This window comes from Rhinatrema bivittatum, chromosome 9 (assembly GCF_901001135.1).
Source record: "Rhinatrema bivittatum chromosome 9, aRhiBiv1.1, whole genome shotgun sequence".
Classification (NCBI taxonomy): domain Eukaryota; kingdom Metazoa; phylum Chordata; class Amphibia; order Gymnophiona; family Rhinatrematidae; genus Rhinatrema; species Rhinatrema bivittatum.
Genome location: NC_042623.1, coordinates 37,182,586 through 37,200,869, shown reverse-complemented (window position 1 = coordinate 37,200,869; position 18,284 = coordinate 37,182,586). Strand labels below are relative to the sequence as shown.

Sequence of the window (18,284 nt, the reverse complement as noted above, 5' to 3'; positions counted from 1 at the left end):
GTTTCACAGGAAATAAGCAAACCTGATTTGCTGTTTTTCTCAAAATAAACATGTTGTGCTTGCTATTTCTGTTAAATGAAGAGAACTTTGTAGCTATATCCCATAAAATAAACATACTCTGACCAGGATGCATCTTAAAATAAATATGCAATATGACAGTTTCCCATGAGATAAGCAGTTCTACAATATTGCAGACAAAGGGGACTCCCTCAAAATATACAGTTCAGAACTCACAGTAAAAACTTTTAAAAATATATCCGAAGCAGAAACCCTGTGAGGGAGTCAGTTGGACCGTTAGATGATCGAGGGGTTAAAGGGGCACTTAGAGAAGATAAGGCCATCGCGGAAAGATTAAATGATTTCTTTGCTTCGGTGTTTACTGAAGAAGATGTTGGGGAGGTACCCATATTGGAGAAGGTTTTCATGGGCAATGATTTAGATGGACTGAATCAAAACACAGTGAACCTAGAAGATGTGGTAGACCTGATTGACAAATTGAAGAGTAGTAAATCACCTGGACCGGATGGTATACACCCCAGAGTTCTGAAGGAACTAAAAAATGAAATTTCAGACCTATTAGTAAAAATTTGTAACGTATCATTAAAATCATCCATTGTACCTGAAGACTGGAGGATAGCTAATGTAACCCCAATATTTGAAAAGGGCTCCAGGGGCGATCCGGGAAACTAAAGACTGGTTAGCCTGACTTCAGTGCCAGGAAAAATAGTGGAAAGTGTTCTAAACATCAAAATCACAGAACATATAGAAAGACATGGTTTAATGGAACAAAGTCAGCATGGCTTTACTCAAAGCAAGTCTTACCAAACAGGTCTGCTTCACTTTTTTGAAGGAGTTAATAAACATGTGGATGAAGGTGAACCAGTAGATGTAGTATACTTGGATTTTCAGAAGGCGTTTGACAAGGTTCCTCATGAGAGGCTTCTGGGAAGGGTAAGAAGTCATGGGATAGGTGGTGATGTCCTTTCGTGGATTGCAAACTGGCTAAAAGACAGGAAACAGAGAGTGGGATTAAATGGACAATTTTCTTAGTGGAAGGGAGTGGGCAGTGGAGTGCCTCAGGGATCTGTATTGGGACCCTTACTTTTCAATATATTTATAAATGATCTGGAAAGAAATATGACGAGTGAGATAATCAAATTTGCAGATGATACAAAATTGTTCAGAGTAGTTAAATCACAAGCAGATTATGATAAATTGCAGGAAGAACTTGTAAGACTGGAAGATTGGGCATCAAAATGGCAGATGAAATTTAATGTGGATAAGTGCAGGGTGATGCATATAGGGAAAAATAACCCGTGCTGTGGTTGCACAATGTTAGGTTCCATATTAGGTGCCACAACCCAAGAAAGAGATCTAGGCGTCATAGTGGATGGCGCATTGAAGTCGTCGGTTCGGTGTGCTGTGGCAGTCAGGGAAGCGGGCGGAATGTTGGGAATTGTTGGAAGGGGAATGGTGAATGGGACGGAGGGTGTCGTAGTGCCTCTGTGTCGCTCCATGGTGAGACTGCACCTTGAGTGCTGTGTGCATTTCTGGTCGCCGCATCTCAAGGGAGATGTGGTTGCGATGGAGAGGGTACAGAGAAGGGCTACCAGAGTGATAGGGGGAATGGAACAGCTCCCCTATGAGGAAAGACTGGAGAGGTTGGGACTTTTCAGCTTGGAGAGGAGACGGCTGAGGGGGGGATATGATGGAGGTGTTTGAAATCATGAGAGGTCTAGAACGGGTAGATGTGAATCAGTTATTTACTCTTTCGGATGGTGGAAAGACTGGGGGGCACTCCATGAAGTTAGCGTGTGGCACATTTGGAACTAATCGGAGAAAGTTCTTTTTTACTCAACGCACAATTAAACTCTGGAATTTGTTGCCAGAGGATGTGGTTAGTGCAGTTAGTATAGCTGTGTTTAAAAAAGGATTGCATAAGTTCTTGGAGGAGAAGTCCATTACCTGCTATTAAGTTCACCTAGAGAATAGTCACTGCCATTAGCAATGGTAACATGGAATAGACTTAGTTTTTGGGTACTTGCCAGGTTCTTATGGCCTGGAATGGCCACTGTTGGAAACAGGATGCTGGGCTTGATGAACCTTTGGTCTGACCCAGTATGCCATGTTCTTATGTTCTTAGAACTTATTACTGATCCACAACTTGTGATACATTTTGAACTTTAGGTTTTGAGGGCTCCCCTTTGTCTGCAATATGTTCAGGTATTGTCTCCAAATGGATTAATTTTGCACATATCTTAACAGGTTATACACTTTAAATTATGTGCCCCTATTGAAAGCTATTAAAGAGGATTTGGTGAGATGGACACATTTCATTCTATTTTGGTTTGGGAGGCTCTCTATAATTAAAATGATCGTTCTACCCCAGATTTTGTTTATTTTTGAAATGCTTCCTGTTAAACTCCCTCCATCATTTTTAAGGGATCTGGCATCTCGGGTGTCACATTTCCTTTGGAAGGGCAAGCGGGCTAGAGTGAGTAGGAAAATATTAATAGGTCTTAGAGATAGGGGTGGTTTAAGTCTCCCTGATTTTAAGGCTTATTTAAAAGCAATTCATTTAAAGAGCATTCTTCATTGGTGGAAGATGCCAGCAGAGAAACATTGAGTTCAATCAGAACAAGCAACTCTCAAATCAAAAATTTCCTTCAGAGGGTTTTTGTTTTTTCCCTTTTTTAAACAAAAGCATTTGATTGGGAATCATCCATTTCTAGAAGATATATTGCATAATTGGCATGACATCATTTCTATTGGAAGGATAACTACCTATTTTTCTCCACTAACTCCTTTGTGGGATAATCCATGTTCCTCAGAGCATCTTAATAAAACCAATTTGCAATGGTTGTATGGGTAGGCTTTCAATTTGCTGAAGTGTTATTTAAAGAGGGGATATTTCTTTCCATCCAAGAACTTAATGCTAAATTGGGGGAGATTGGTATCCCAATATTTAGGTATTTACAACTTCAGGGAATTTTACATCTACATTCAGTATAAAGATCTTACCCTCTGAGAGTTTTCTCTTTGGGAAGGTAATTAATAAAGAATTGATCTCTAAAATTTATCAGATTCTTATGTGTGATGAATCTGACCCAATAGCAAAATATAAGGATATTTGGATCAAAGATTTAGGTAGGGAGGTTGATGAGGAGGAATGAGAGCACATAGTATGGAGAGTCAGTTGGGGGAACTCTGGATGTATGCTTGCTAAGGAGAATGGCTACAGAATTTATTATTGTTGGTACTTAAATATGGTGCAGTTGCATAAAATTAATTTGAGTGACTCAGACAGGTGCTGGAGGAATTGAGAGGGAATGGGATCCTTTTTTCATATTTGGTGGAATTGTCCCTTGATCTCAGTATTTAGGAAGGAAGTTCTATCATGGATTCAGGAGGCAATGATCTGGGAATAATGGCAATGTCATTTGATCTGGGAATAATATTGCTAGGTTTTCTATTACTAGGTATTACTTCTTGGGGTGGGTGGGGGCATTCCTTTAGTGATACATCTGATTGCTACGGAGAAGCATACTGTAGCTAGATTTTGAAGTTGCCAGTTAAACCTTCTTTTGAAGGATGGATCCAAGCATGTTGGTCTGTATTTTTTAATGGAATTAATTACATATCTTGTGCATGATGCATACTAAAGTATGCCTAGAATTTGGGATCCATTTTTGAAACTTGCTGGTAAATAAGTTGGATCTGTTTCCACTGTATCCAGTGTTGTCTATAGCAGCCCTCTTGGGCAACATTAGGTGGAGAGAGATTGTGATATTATAATATGTTATGCAAATTCTGCCTTTCTTTGCTAGACAGTGTAATTTGTATTTCGGGTGGGTATGTTTTCACTACTGTTCAACTTCTTATTGTATTGCCTCTCATTATTACAATAAAGCCTGTTTGAAACAAACAAAAAAAAAAAAAAAAGAAATAAGCATTGTCTGATTTGCTGTATTTCTTGAAATAAACATATTATGGTTGCTATTTCTGTTAAATGAACAGAACTCAGTAGCTAATTCCCATATAATAAACATACCATGGCCAGAATGCCTCTTAAAATATATATGCTATGCTATATGACAGTTTCCCATGAGATAAGCACATCATGGTTGCTATTTCTACAATATTACAGACAAAGGGGACCCTTCAAAATATATAGTTCAGAACTTATTATAATTGCACAACTGGTGATAAGTGTTGAACTGTATGTTTCGAGGGCTCCCCTTTGTCTGAAATATGTTTGAGTAATGTCTCCAAATTAGTTAACTTTGCACATATCTTAACAGGAATGAATGTCACTCGTAAGCCAAGGCATGTCGAGTTTGATCTCAATCTCTCAAATTTACTTCTAATGTCCTTCTTAATACTTGCAGTGTACCAAAGTCAGCTTCCTTCTGGCGTTATTAGGAATTATTAGGAAGGGAATGGTTAATAAAACAGAAAATGTCATAATGCCTCTATATCGCTCCATGGTGAGATCGCACCTTCAATACTGTGTACAATTCTGGTTGATGCATCTCAAAAAAGATATAGTTGCGATGGAGAAGATAGAGAGAAGGGGCAACCAAAATGATAAAGGGGATGGAACAGCTCCCCTATGAGGAAAGGCTGAAGAGGTTAGGGCTGTTCAGCTTGGAGAAGAGACGGCTGAGAGGGGATATGATAGAGGTCTTTAAGATCATGAGAGATCTTGAATGAGTAGATGTGAATCTGTTATTTACACTTTTGGATAATAGAAGGACTAGGGGGCATTCCATGAAGTTAGAAAGTAGCAAATTTAAGACTAATCAGAGAAAATCCTTTTTCACTTAATGCACAAGAAAGCTCTGGAATTTGTTGCCAGAGGATGTGATTAGTGCAGTTAGTGAAGTTGGGTTAAAAAAAGGTTTGGATATGTTCTTGGAGGAGAAGTCCATTAATGGCTATTAATCAAGTTTACTTAGGGAATAGCCACTGCTATTAATTGCATCAGTAGCATGGGATCTTCTTAGTGTTTGGGTAATTGCCAGGTTCTTGTGGCCTGGTTTGGCCTCTGTTGGAAACAGGATGCTGGGCTTGATGGACCCTTGGTCTGACCCAGCATGGCAATTTCTTATGTTCTTATGTTCATAGTGTCTTATATGCACAGGCAACATGTCTAGATATGCCTGGATATTCTTTTATATCAGGGCAGCGGCACACAAAACAATTGGAACAATTTCTGTAACATTCTGCCACATTTTCTTGGTCTCTGATCGCGTCATTAGATACTTGAGGATCTTTTTTCTCTCCATACGATCCACAGAATAGTTGCTTGGTACTCTCATTTCTACCAGCAATGCTGTTCTTGTGCTTTTCTCCTTTACCACAATATCTGATTTTCTTCCATCAGGCTTTTTAACTGTTGGAATAGGAATGTCGCAGGTGATCATAATTTCTTCGTTTTCTACAGTTTTTTCAGGGTCATGATCCCAGTACTTTTCTGCTACACCGTTTCCAGTAGATTAGCCGTGCCACCTTATTAAGCCTTTCCGTTTACGGACCTTCTGGCATTAGTACTTGACATCTAAGCAATGGGGTGTGTAACCATTTCTAACTCTCTCTTACAGAATCTGCATTTATCTGTTTTTTTTCCACTATTTCTTTTATTCTGGCTGTGGCCCATCATGTCTGTAATTCACTATCCTGTGCTGCAATTATCAAGCTGCTCTCATTCTGAGATTTAAGCTCACCTCTCCTTAGCCATTCCTGAATCAGGCTTTGATCTACACAGGGTTTCTGAAGCAAATCTCTATATTTCCCATTGTATTTGTGCTTTTGCCAATTGGTTTTCCTTGTTCGCTAATCAGATTTTTTAAAGAGCTTTTTCTCTTGTTTTTCAGACTCCATTGCTTCTCCCCCTTCATGTGCTGTTAGATTCTCACTAGTTCCTACTCTTGCCCAAACGGTCATCCAAGCTTAAGGATGCAGACAAAGTTTGGCCATTTACCTCTGCACTTTTTGAGTATTGGAACCTATTGCCGCTGTTAGGCATGTTTATATGTATAATCTATATCTATTAGGCCCATTCCTTCTTCAGCTCTAGGAATGTACAGTCTTGGCTGATTCTTCTACATTGTTTGATGGGTACGGAGCTGTTTTCTTGTTCATACACCCAACTGTTTAAGATTTATATCAGGCCAGTCTACTATTCCAAAACTGTCAGACAGTGCAGGAATTGCAAGATGATTGAAAGCTTGTATCTTATTTCATGTTGTTAAGGTACTTTTCAAAATCACTTTCAATCTCCTATAGTATTCTTTTCTGGTCTTTTCTCTCAGTGACCTGTGCTGAATTGTTGCACCTTCATCCACCCCTAGACATTTATATAGGCTTTCCTGCTCACGTTCTTTAATGATACAGCCCTCGGTCAGAGAGGTGTTTTCAGTTTTGCGCAATTTTCCCTTACAGCTTTTCAGAATTAAACAGCTTTTAGTGAATGAATTCCAAATGCGTTGCAAGATGAGTACAATTTGATTGTTTTTGAAATGTTTCAGATAAGTTAACTCTTTGTATTTTGTAAATAGTGTTCTGCATATTCCCCTGATGAAGCCATAGGTGTGACGAAACAAGGATGCCCTTATTAGGAGTTATTAGTTACGTGAATAGGATATAAAGATTCAGGAAGTGATACTGATTAAAACAAAATTTCCTGTAAAGGGTGAAGTGATACTGATTAAAAACATTCTGTGCAAAGGGTGTTTTTTAAATATTGGAAATAGGGTTGTGGGTGTTTTTTTTCAGAATATGATGTTTAGTTAAAGATCACCTAAAATTTACGAGTGATACTTTCTGCAAATCAAAGTCAGGGTCACTCATCATTTTGCTATAATGGCTTAACGCATGCTTTAGCCGTAACGAGCGCGTTGATTACTGCAATGCGTGTTAATATGCAAATTATGCATTCGTTATTCATGTGGGAGGAGTTAGGGCAACATTTATGGTAATGTTCAGCAGTTAAGGCATTGCAATAAAATAGCTGTGCAATGCGGTAACCAGAAAATTAGCCTAACCATATCCCTTTTTCTTTTTTCTTTTTTTTAATTTTCTTTTTGTAAATTTCAAACAAAACATTGAAACAATGTTTACAGCAAAACACAGAAAAGATAACAATTCCAATATATTTATTTATTTATTTAAAAACTTTTATATACCGGTATTAGTATGCATACATCATACCGGTTTACAATGTAACTTTAAAGGTAGAAATTACAATGAACAGGGAGGGCGAACAAGGAGGAGTATACAAAGAGCAGGAGGTGGAGGAATTAAAGCAATAAATAAAAACTGCAACGGACTATTTACAGGAATATACAAGGCGTAGGCAAGATCTTGCAGAAGTCGGTGTACTTAATCAGGGTAGGCTTGTATGAGCTTAATCAGGGTAGGCTTAATCAGGGTAGGCTTGTATGAGCCTTATATGGTCTCAAAGAAGAATAACAAAATTATCTGTATATTATGGGGCGGATTTTCAGGGCCCTGCGCGCCGGTGAGCCTATTTTACATAGGCTCACCGGCGCGCGCAGAACCCCGGGACTCGCGTAAGTCCCGGGGTTTTCGGAGTGGGCGTGTCGGGAGGCGTGTCGGGGGGCGGGGCCGGAGCGCGCGGCGTTGCGGGGCGTGTCGGCAGCGTTTTGGGGGCGGGTACGGGGGCGTGGCTACGGCCCGGGGCGGTCCGGGGGCGTGGCCGCGCCCTCCGTACCCGCCCCCAGGTCGCGGCCCGGCGCGCAGGAGTCCCGCTCGCGCACGGGGATTTACGCCTCCCAGAGGGAGGCGTAAATCCCCCGACAAAGGTAGGATGGGGGTTTAGACAGGGCCGGGCGGGTGGGTTAGGTAGGGGAAGGGAGGGGAAGGTGAGGGGAGGGCAAAGGAAAGTTCCCTTCTAGGCCGCTCCGATTTCGGAGCGGCCTAGGAGGGACGGGGGTAGGCTGCGCGGCTCGGCACGCGCAGGCTATACGAAATCGATAGCCTTGCGCGCGCCGATCCAGGATTTTAGCCGATACGCGCGACTACGCGCGTATCTACTAAAATCCAGCGTACTTTTGTTTGCGCCTGGAGCGCAAACAAAAGTAGGCTATTCGCGCTCGTCTGAAAATCTACCCCTATAGGTATAATTGGGGAGCAAATACATTCAAGCAGATTATGCGGAAATATTTCAATATTGATATGCACTACATAGCCCATATCATGCACCTATCTCAAATAGCCAACACCTTCTTGAGGTCTCTTAGGAGTGTGAATCCAAATACTGCCTCAACTGCTCCAACTCTGAAAAAACATATCTATCATTTTGATACACTATTATGCATCTACAGGGGAATCTCAGATAAAACTTGGCTCCTCTTGTAATTACTTCATTTTTCATCTGAAGAAAGGCTTTTCTCTTTTCTTGCATCCTTTTAGTAATATCTGGAAATATTCTAATTTGTTTTCCATAAAATTGGAGCTGTTGTTTCCGAAAATACAATTGGAGTATCAAGTCTCTATCAGACACCTGCGTAAATGAAACTAACAGTGTTGCTCTCATTCCTATATTTGTTTCAAAAGATTTTTCTATTATGTCTGATAAATTATCAGTCGGTTTCTCCTCCTGTTCTTTTGATTCCTGTTTTGATGGTAGATATAGAATTTTTGATACCACAGGGATTGTTGTTTTTGAAAAATCCAGTATATTAATTACATAGCTTTTAAGCAAATCTTTGGAAGACATCCATCTTGTCTTTGGAAAATTAAGGAACCTTAAATTAGATCTTCTCAACTCATTCTCAAAAAAGTCCAACTTCCATGCCATAATAGTATCAGATTTTATCAGATTACACTGAACTTCATTGACTTTTTTTTTTTACCTCTAGGTCAATTTCTTTTACTTTCATGTCTATCTCTGTAATCGTTTTTTCTTGGGACTGAACTTTACTCAAATTTTCTTTCACTGTGGTAGTCAAATCAGTTACTGCTTTATTCAGAGTTATTATTGCCTTCCAGATTACCTCCAGAGTAATTTTTACCGGCATATCCATATTCGGAGACAGGAGGTCTTGTATTTCAGATTTGTCCACCCCTACCTCAGAAGGGCATCTTTCCGCCTCCGAACGCTGTTCCTCCTTGCACTGGCCCGTGGAGCCCTGAAGTAACGGGCTCTCCGAAGCACTCGGCCATCTACCGTTGCTTCTTGGGGCTATCGGGGTCCTTAGAGACGATCATTCCTTCAGCGCTCTCAGCTGTACTTCTCCCACTCCTTCTGGGGGTCCCGAAGGCGGAGCTGGCATAGTTGGCGCTCCGGGGCTGAGGGATATTTCAACAGCCCTGGCGTCCTGCGGCTGCTCTCCGCTGGTCTCGCCCGCAGCTCCTCCCTTCGGATCAGGCTGCATGGATCTCCCGAAGGCCTCCTCAGTCCTTGGTTGTGTCTCACAGATAAATTTGGTGTCGAAGTAACATTTTCATGGACCTTAGCCTTATGTTTCGTGTGCGGCATATTTAGAGGTAAATGTTCAGTCTGAAAAAGGCAATTTTTGAGACTTCCTCGGAGCTAGGAGACCTGCGTGTACGCTAGGCAGTGACCAACCATGCCCCTTTTTCTTATCGCGGGTGTTAGGCTTGCAAACTTTATAGCAAAATGATGAATCTAGGGGAATGTCTGGTGGTATGAATCCATAGCCCAAAGATTTAATAGGAACACTCAGTGGGTTCAGTGGCAGGCAAAACAAGAGTGGCAAAAAGGAGTCTTCCCAAAATATTCCTCACTGGATTTTGATATTAGGAACTTCAAATGAAGTGTAGTCTGCCACATTCTCCTGGTAAACTTGGTGTACTCAATCAGTCCAGGATTTGCTCTGGTCCAAGAAAACAAACCGGTAGCCGATCCAAGGTGGCTGTCAGCAAAAAAACGTAGATGGATCGGTGTGAAAAGAAGTTTATTGAAGCTTGCCCGACTCTGGCCGAGTTTCGCTCAAAGAGCTGCCTCAGGGGCTTACAAGCCACTCGATTTGGCTTGAAACATCACAGGGTTAACAAATACCAGAGTCAAAGAAGATAACACAGCAAATTCCTCTGAACTAGTGTTCAAATCAAGTCCAAATGAACGCCCTGCGTTTATCAGCAAATAAATGTGAGTAATTTTTCATTATATCATTTTTTAAATGTACATAAAAACAAATATTACATCTCAATCACAGATGCCTGCGATATTAGGCCAGAACAATCCCAACGTAATCATGTCTTGACAAAGCCGCTGTGTCAGGAATGCAAGTCAGGTGTTTTGCAGACCATCTTCATCACCCTGGATGTTCGTCTCAAACGGATGAGTTGTACGAGACTGAAAGAACATTGGACTGCTTGACAACTGGTAAAACTGACATTTTTCTTGTTGAACATTTTATTCAATATCAATACGGTTTTGATGAGATTCGTTGCTTAATCCTGGAGCAGGTTTATTTGGGATCTCAAGGAGGCAATATTTATTTGTTTACAGTTTTTCTAGCCTGCCTATTTAAACTTTGAGCAGTTTACATAAGAGTAATACATTCATAAAAGAATAAAACAATGAAGAAATCAAATTACAAATTTTGCAAAACATGCAATAAATCTCATAGCATAAAACAATTATGTCTTAAAAATGTAAAACAAAAAACATTAAACCCAAATTGTAAAACAAAAAAAGCATAGCATAAGAACATAAGACATAAATGTAATCATAAAACCTGCTTATACTAATAGACTGTTATGATTAGTACAGCAGGAACAATTAAATCTTGATAATGATTGGTCTGTGTGATTTTAACTTGATGACACATACATATTTTCTATACGTATATGTATGACACATACATATACGTATAGAAAAAAAAAAAGTGTTAAATAAATAAATAAAATAAATATTGAGGATTGCCTGCATTCTTAATTGTGATTGGTCATAATAGCCTATAAATTTCCCTGTGTGTTATCCATTTGATTCGGACATCCAGGGTGATGAAGATGGTCTGCAGCGAGCTTATTAACTTGTGCACATGACACAGTGGATTTGTCACAAAACATGATCATGTTGGGATTGCTCTGGCCTAACATTGAAGGCGTGTATATGTTCTCGTATTTTATAACCTGTGCACATCCAGTCTGCACAGGTTATAAAATACTGTTGCAACTTTGAGTGTACAATATATATGCTTATATGGGCATATGTGAACAGATATTAAAGTTTTCCTAAGGACATAAGACATAAGATATGCCATAGTGGGTCAGAACAAGGGTCCATCAAGCCCAGTATCCTGTTTCCAAAGTAGCCAATCCAAGTCACAAGTACCTGGCAAGTACCCAAACATTAGATAAATCACAAGCTACTATTACTTATTAAATACCATAATAGCAGTTTATGGATTTTTCCTCTAGGAACTTATCCAATCCTTTTTTAAACCCAGTTAATAGCAGGTAATGGACTTCTCCTCCAAGAACTTATCCAAACCTTTTTTAAACCCAGTTACACTAACTGCTGTAACCACATCCTCTGGCAATGAATTACAGAGCTTAACTATGCATTGAGTGAAAAAGAATTGACTTTGGACATATGGTTATAATTTTGCCTACAGATTATGGTTTTAATTAGTTAAGCCATTAGTGGTTGTGATAATGCGGTCCTAAGCTACTGTTTTATGATGGTCCTCCTTATTTCAATTGTGCTGCACAGGGTAAAAAAAAAATTATGTATTTATTCTTTGGGAATGCTAGTATTTTCTGTAAGTATATCCCACAGATTCTGGGGGAAAAAAGGCAGAATTTACTTTATTTGGTTCATCCTGGTGTATATTGCCCTTCTGTGCAGGACATGGCCCAAATGGGTTAAATTGGGTCCCTAACGCTTTGTAGTAAGGAAGATTGAGGAATGGCTCTTAGGTATCAGAAAGCACTGAGTGGTGATGCTTGTTACTAGAAGTTTTGCTGAGGGAAGCTGCCCTCTGATGCTGCCGCTCTGGGTGGGATGGAGCTGACCCTCTGCTGCAGCTCTGCCCCCAGAACTCTGAGGGGACCCTCCACCCCCAGGCTGGGAAGAGAGGGGGTGGGCAGAAGGTTAAGGGACTGTTTTCTGGTGAGGAGGGAGAAAGGCAGGAGAGTGAGAACACTGGGTGGCTAACTCGAGGTAAGATTGCTAGCAGGCTCCAGACTTGCCTGACAGGGTTTACCCCATTTTATGCAGGGACTTGTAGTCTTCCTTTTTCTAGGGAATATTTCAGTCTGGGAAATCAGAACTACGAATTCCTGTATGCAATGGGGTAAACCCTGGACTGGAATAACCCAGTCAGGCAAATCTGGAGCCGTTGACAACTTTAACTGTGAGTCAGGAGAATTTTTATTTTTTTTAAAGAGAATATTGGTGGGGGGGGTGTGTGGGGGAGGGGTGGCTGGACGACTATGGAGAGGGCTTTTTTTTTTTTTTTTTTTAAAGACCAACTTTTTAGAAAATATATTCTTTTAATTGGCTAACTACCTTCTTAAAATGATGTGGACCAGCTTTAGGAGGTCTGACCCATGAGACTGAAAAGGAGATAGAGGGGAAGGGGAAAACGTCTTCCACACTTCTTCATCCCCTCCCTTCCCCATCTTCAAAAATATTCGGGGGGGGGGGGGGGAGGCGAATCCTCCCCTCCCCCTCCCCCGCCACGGAGCCCTGCAGCCGGTCCATGTGATATAAGGAAGGTAGCCAGCCAGCCAGTCCCTGGCATACAAAAGGTTGAGCAACACTGAGCTAGAGGACGTCATCAGCACTCCTGCCATAACACCCTGGGAGCTGAAACCCCAAAGCTTCGGGAGACCGTCGAGGGAAGAGGACGCGCGCTCCGCGGATGTGCGGCACAGCCACCCTTTTCCAGCGCACTCGGATGCTCCGGGGGCAGCGGGCGGCGTGAAGCCTGCGGGTGGCGAGGTTAGGACGAGCCGCGCTCCAGCTGCTCGGGCCAGCGCCTCTCTCTCTCCCCCTCTCCCCCCCGGCCGCCGCGGGATCCGCGCCGCATGTGCCGCCCCAGGATCTGCTTTGCAGTCGGTTGAAGGCATAGCTGGGAGAAGATGGCGGAGCGAGCCGAGATGTTTTCCCTCTCCACCTTCCATTCTCTTTCTCCGCCAGGATGCAGGTAAGACGCCCCCTCCCCCACTGCACGCCCCCCCCCCCCCTCCTCCTCGAGGAAGGTCGGGGGCGGCTGCGCCGTAATCCTCCCTTCCCAGTGCGGTCTCTCCTCCGCATTCTCTCTCTCTCTCTGCGGGGGGGGGGGAGGGGAGCTTTGCTTACAATGAAGCAGCACCGGTTCTTTGCTGGGAGCTCCAGTTGCTGATTTTTTTTTCTTTATCTTTATTAACTGCTGGTTTGTTTGTGTTCGGGAGATGGGGGGGGGGGTGCAGGGAGATCGCATTGCTCTGACCTTGCCCTGCTCCGTTTATTATGGGAGTGGAGGGCTGGAGAGGGGGGAGGACAAGGAACGGAGATTTCCCTCTCTAGCGAGGCAAATGAAGAGAAAAGCACCGCAGGAAGGGGTTTTGTCGTCCTTTTTATTTAAGAGGGGGGGGGGGAAAGGGGCTGGGTTCACTTGCTTGCCTATCTGTAATGGAAAGAAGATCGTGTGCGAGGCCCACGCCCTGCTGTAGCCCCATCCTTAACCCTTTCACCTCTGCTGCTGGCAGGGGGCACAGAAGGGAGGTGGCGGAGATAAATAAGAGGATGCCTGCCTTCTGCCTTCCTGCCTTTTCCCCGTGCACACAAAATGTCATTTTTTTTTTCCTGTTTAGTTCCCAGTCCAGGGTCTGGAAACGTATTCTAATGGAGGGCCGGATACACAAGATGGGGAAAAGCTCTTTAGCACATCTGGCCCATAGATCGATCGTTTCTGCAGGCTGCGAGGAGAGTGCCAGGCTAAGAGCTCTGTCCCGATCAGCTTTCTTGGAGGGAGGGGGAAAGCACATTAACTGCGTGTCTTATCCTGGAAGAGTGCCTGTGTGTATAGCACTCTGCCTTATTTGTGAGTTTATTTACAGGTGAAAAATGTAGAGTTTTGATTCTCAGAAGACACCGAAGGCTAGAATTATTAAAGAACCCTCTCAGTAAGGAAGGCCCAACCCCCCCAGACCAGCTGTGGGGCTGGCATCTGAAAGCACCCAAAGACCCCATTTTCCAAGGCTTTTATCCTTGGTGACAGGATGCTGGAAAAAACAACTGTGAGGACTGGGTCCTAAGGAACAGAAGGGATGGGTGTTTCTGAAATGCTGGAGGAAAAGCAGGCAGATGATGTTGATGTTCGGTGTCTATCTGGCAGTGCAGTGTTCTAGCAGCCATGTTGGTCCTGCAGATCACTACATGCTTTGCAGGCTGTGATACCGTTTATGGGGGCGAAATACGAATTATCCAGAGAGATGTCATCTCAGCTTTCCAAAATCGCACAGATCTATTCTTCAGATGTGTTTTATCAGAGTAAAAGTGTAAAAACAAACAAACAAACAAACCCCCTCCAACCCAGACCCTTGGCATTGTTTCAGCTTTTTCAAGACAGGTTCAAACCTGGCGGTCCTTGAAATCCACCCTCAAGCAGTAAAAGTTTATATCCTGGAATTTTACTTCAGGGGTGGCATATTCTAGATCAGTGTTTCTCAGATGCCAGGGACATCTTCCTTTTCCCTCCACCCTCCCCTGCATTTCAGTCTCATGGTTCAGGCCTCCTGCAGTTGGTCCATATCATTTTAAAGAAGGTAATTAGCCAATTAGAAAATATAGAAACACCGTAATTGATGGCAGATAAAGAATAAAAAGCCCTTCTGGTCTGCCTAGCAGTGATTTTATGTGCATTTATCCAAAGTAGATCCAAATTCCCACATGGATCCCACCCCCAATCCCAGTGTGTCCTATGCAGAAATGCAACTACAGCTCCATGCAAGTTTCCTCATGTCAACGCCACCTCTTCCAGGAGGGCATTCCAAGGCAATCACCACCCTCTGTGTGAAAAATTACCTCCTGCCATTGATCCTGAATCTACCCCCTTGGAGTTTCATATCGTGACCCCCTTAGTTCTGCAGCTTCCTGTGCAGTAATACCTTTCAAGGATTTAAATATCTGTATCTTCTCCCCCCTTGTCTTGCCTCTCTTCCAAAGTATACATATGAAGTTCCTTCAGTCTCATCTCATTGGGCTTCCGATGCAAGCCCCACACTGTTTTAGTTGTCCTTCCCTGGACCATCTACAGTCTTTCTATAGCCTTTGAGGTGCAGCCTCCAGAAATGAGCACAGAACTCCAGGTGGGGACCTCACGAACAGCAAAGAGGCAAAATTACTTCTGTTCTTCTACTGGTCAGTCCTCCTCCTGTACATCCAGGCATCCTTCTGGCTCTGGCCACCACCTTATCACACTGTTACACTAAAAAATATTTTCTAAGAATTTGACATAAAAAATAAAATAAGCCCTCCCCCAGCCACCCACCCACCAATATTCTCTTTAACAAAACTCAAACAAACAAATCCTTATTGCACAGCTAAGATTGCCAACTGGCTCCAGATTTGCCTGACTGGGTTGTTCCAGTCCAGGGTTTACCCCATTGCATGCAGGGACTTGTAGTTCTGATTTCCCAGATTGAAATATTCCCTAAAAAAAAAATGGAAGACTACAAGACCCTGCATATAATGGGGGTAAACCCTGTCAGGCAAGTCTGGAGCCTGCTAGCAATCTTACCTCCAGTTAGCCACCAGTGTCCTCACTCTCCTTCCTTTCTCCCTCCTCACCAGAATACCTTCTGCCCACCCCCTCTCTTCCCAGCCTGGAGGTGTGGGACATATTTACAGACCACAATACTGTTGGATGAGTCCCAATATTCCTTATCCTGGTTAATGAATATTCTCTTTCAGAAAATAAATTAACTTTCCCATGTTTTTTTTATTTTCTGTTCTGCTTATTCCCCTTTACTTCTCCACTTCTCTCTTCCTGTCTTTTCTCGTCTCACTCTGATGTCTCTTTGTTCTCTTGCCTTTTTATTTTCCATTTCAGTTCTTGCTTCATCTCTTCATTCCTTTCCCTCTCTCTGCTCCTGACTCTTCCTTGTTCTCTCCCCCCCCCCCCCGTTTCTTCTTCTCCCTCCAGTCCACCTCTTCTTCTTTCATCTCATGGAGGCAGGAGGGCCGCAGCAAGAGAACTGGAAGGGGAAGTGAGAGTGAGAGGGGGAGACAGAGGGGCTGATTGTAATAAAACACGCGCTAAAGCTGGAGTTACATTTTAGCGCTGGCTTTATCTAACGCACACGTTAAAAACTGGGGTCACCACGGGATGCAGAAAGCTAATGAGAGGCGAATCCAACAGGAGTTAAAAATCCACACTAAATGAAAAATGTACACGGAAATGCAAGTTAAACTGAGAAATTTACATAAATGCAGAAAAGTGCTTTAAAAGAGCGTTGGGGAGTTGAGTGCTTGAAGTGAGCAGAATGATCTGACAGGCAAGGTTGGCACTGGGCATCCCACCTCGGGCATAATCTCATATGCAAGACTATTTGAACAAGGCATGCCAAGTGGCATCGAATGGTAAGCTGCCTAGGGAGGGCACCTACAGCTGAGCAGTGCGGACTTCGATGCTGTGCTTCTCAAATGGCCGTAGTTCCCTGCTCCAGAGAGCTTCCCCTTTCATTTCACTTGACAAAATGGCCTTGCATGAGACATTTGCACAGTCTTGCACGCAAGTCTATTTTGGTGAGACTCCCAACTTCAAGTGCATTTCTCCATACTCCTGGTTTAATGCTCTTAAGTGGATTTTCAGGTTAACTCCTTGACCTGAGATGGAGTAAAAGTTAACTCACATTTCTGGTGGCCATGATACTCTATTGCTCTGCCCATGTGGTAGCGTCTTTCTACCAAGCTGGGCGCAGCGATAGAATAACTTTGGCATCCTGTTCAGTTTTAGGTGCCCGCCCCTCCCCAGAGAGTTTATGCTTTGTTAAGCTACCTGTGGTTGCCCACCCCAGAGAGCTTATGCTTTGATTTTACTTGCTGTTCTCTGCCAAAAGGGCCTTGGATGTAAGAATTTGCTCTCTGGAGGAGGCACTTACAACTCGCTGAACAACGTGTAAGCTCCCCGGGGTGGGCATCTACAATTAAAGTCGGATACATGTTTAGCTGAAGGTGCCCTCCCTGAGAGCACCGGAAATTAAACTCCTGGCTCCGAGGTGGAGTAAACTCACATTTCTGGTGGCCAAAGTTATTCTAGTGCTGTGCTCAGTGTGGTAGAAGCAGCTAGACAGTATCACCCTGGGAACAGCACTAGTATAATATGGCAACCAGAAATGTGAGTTAACTTTTACCTCTGCTCTGACCCAGGAGTTACATTTCCAGCAAATTGTTGAGTAGTTAAATCACAAGCAGATTGTGATAAATTGCAGGAAGACCTTGTGAGCTGGAAAATTGGGCATCGAAATGGCAGATGAAATTTAATGGGATAAGTGCAAGGTGATGCATATAGGGAAAAATAACCCATGCTATAGTTACACAATGTTGGGTTCCATATTAGGTGCTACAACCCAAGAAGGAGATCTAGGCGTCATAGTGGATAACACATTGAAATCGTCGGTGCAGTGTGCTGCGGCAGTCAAAAAAGCAAACAGAATGTTGGGAATTATTAGAAAGGGAATGGTGAATAAAACGGAAAATGTCATAATGCCTCTGTATCGCTCCATGGTGAGACCGCACCTTGAATACTGTGTACAATTCTGGCCACCGCATCTCAAAAAAGATATAATTGCGATGGAGAAGGTACAGAGAAAGGCTACCAAAATGATAAGGGGAATGGAACAGCTCCCCTATGAGGAAAGACTAAAGAGGTTAGGACTTTTCAGCTTGGAGAAGAGACGGCTGAGGGGGGATATGATAGAGGTGTTTAAAATCATGAGAGGTCTAGAACGGGTTGATGTGAATCGGTTATTTACTCTTTCGGATAGTAGAAAGACTAGGGGGCACTCCATGAAGTTAGCATGGGGCACATTTAAAACTAATCGGAGAAAGTTCTTTTTTACTCAACGCACAATTAAACTCTGGAATTTGTTGCCAGAGGATGTGGTTAGTGCAGTTAATGTAGCTGGGTTTAAACAAAGGTTTGGATAAGTTCTTGGAGAAGTCCATTACCTACTGTTAATTATGCTGACTTAGAAAATAAACACTGCTATTACTAGCAACGGTAACATGGAATAGACTTAGTTTTTGGGTACTTGCCAGGTTCTAATGGCCTGGATTGGCCACTGTTGGAAACAGG

The 18,284-nt window shown here is 42.8% G+C and overlaps 1 protein-coding gene across 3 annotated transcripts in view; it reads left to right on the top strand.

The window, feature by feature from the left end:
• The first annotated feature begins 12,687 nt into the window (after positions 1-12,687).
• The window catches only part of LOC115098963 (C-Jun-amino-terminal kinase-interacting protein 2-like), a 53,008-nt gene continuing 47,411 nt past the window's right edge, over positions 12,688-18,284 (top strand). For all 3 annotated transcript variants that reach the window (XR_003858655.1, XM_029616154.1, XM_029616155.1), the window contains exon 1: positions 12,688-13,148. Coding sequence is in view for 2 of the 3 variants with exons in the window: in XM_029616154.1 (XP_029472014.1) it covers positions 13,084-13,148 (65 nt within the window). In the remaining variant the exon portion in view is untranslated. The remainder of the gene's footprint in view (positions 13,149-18,284) is intronic.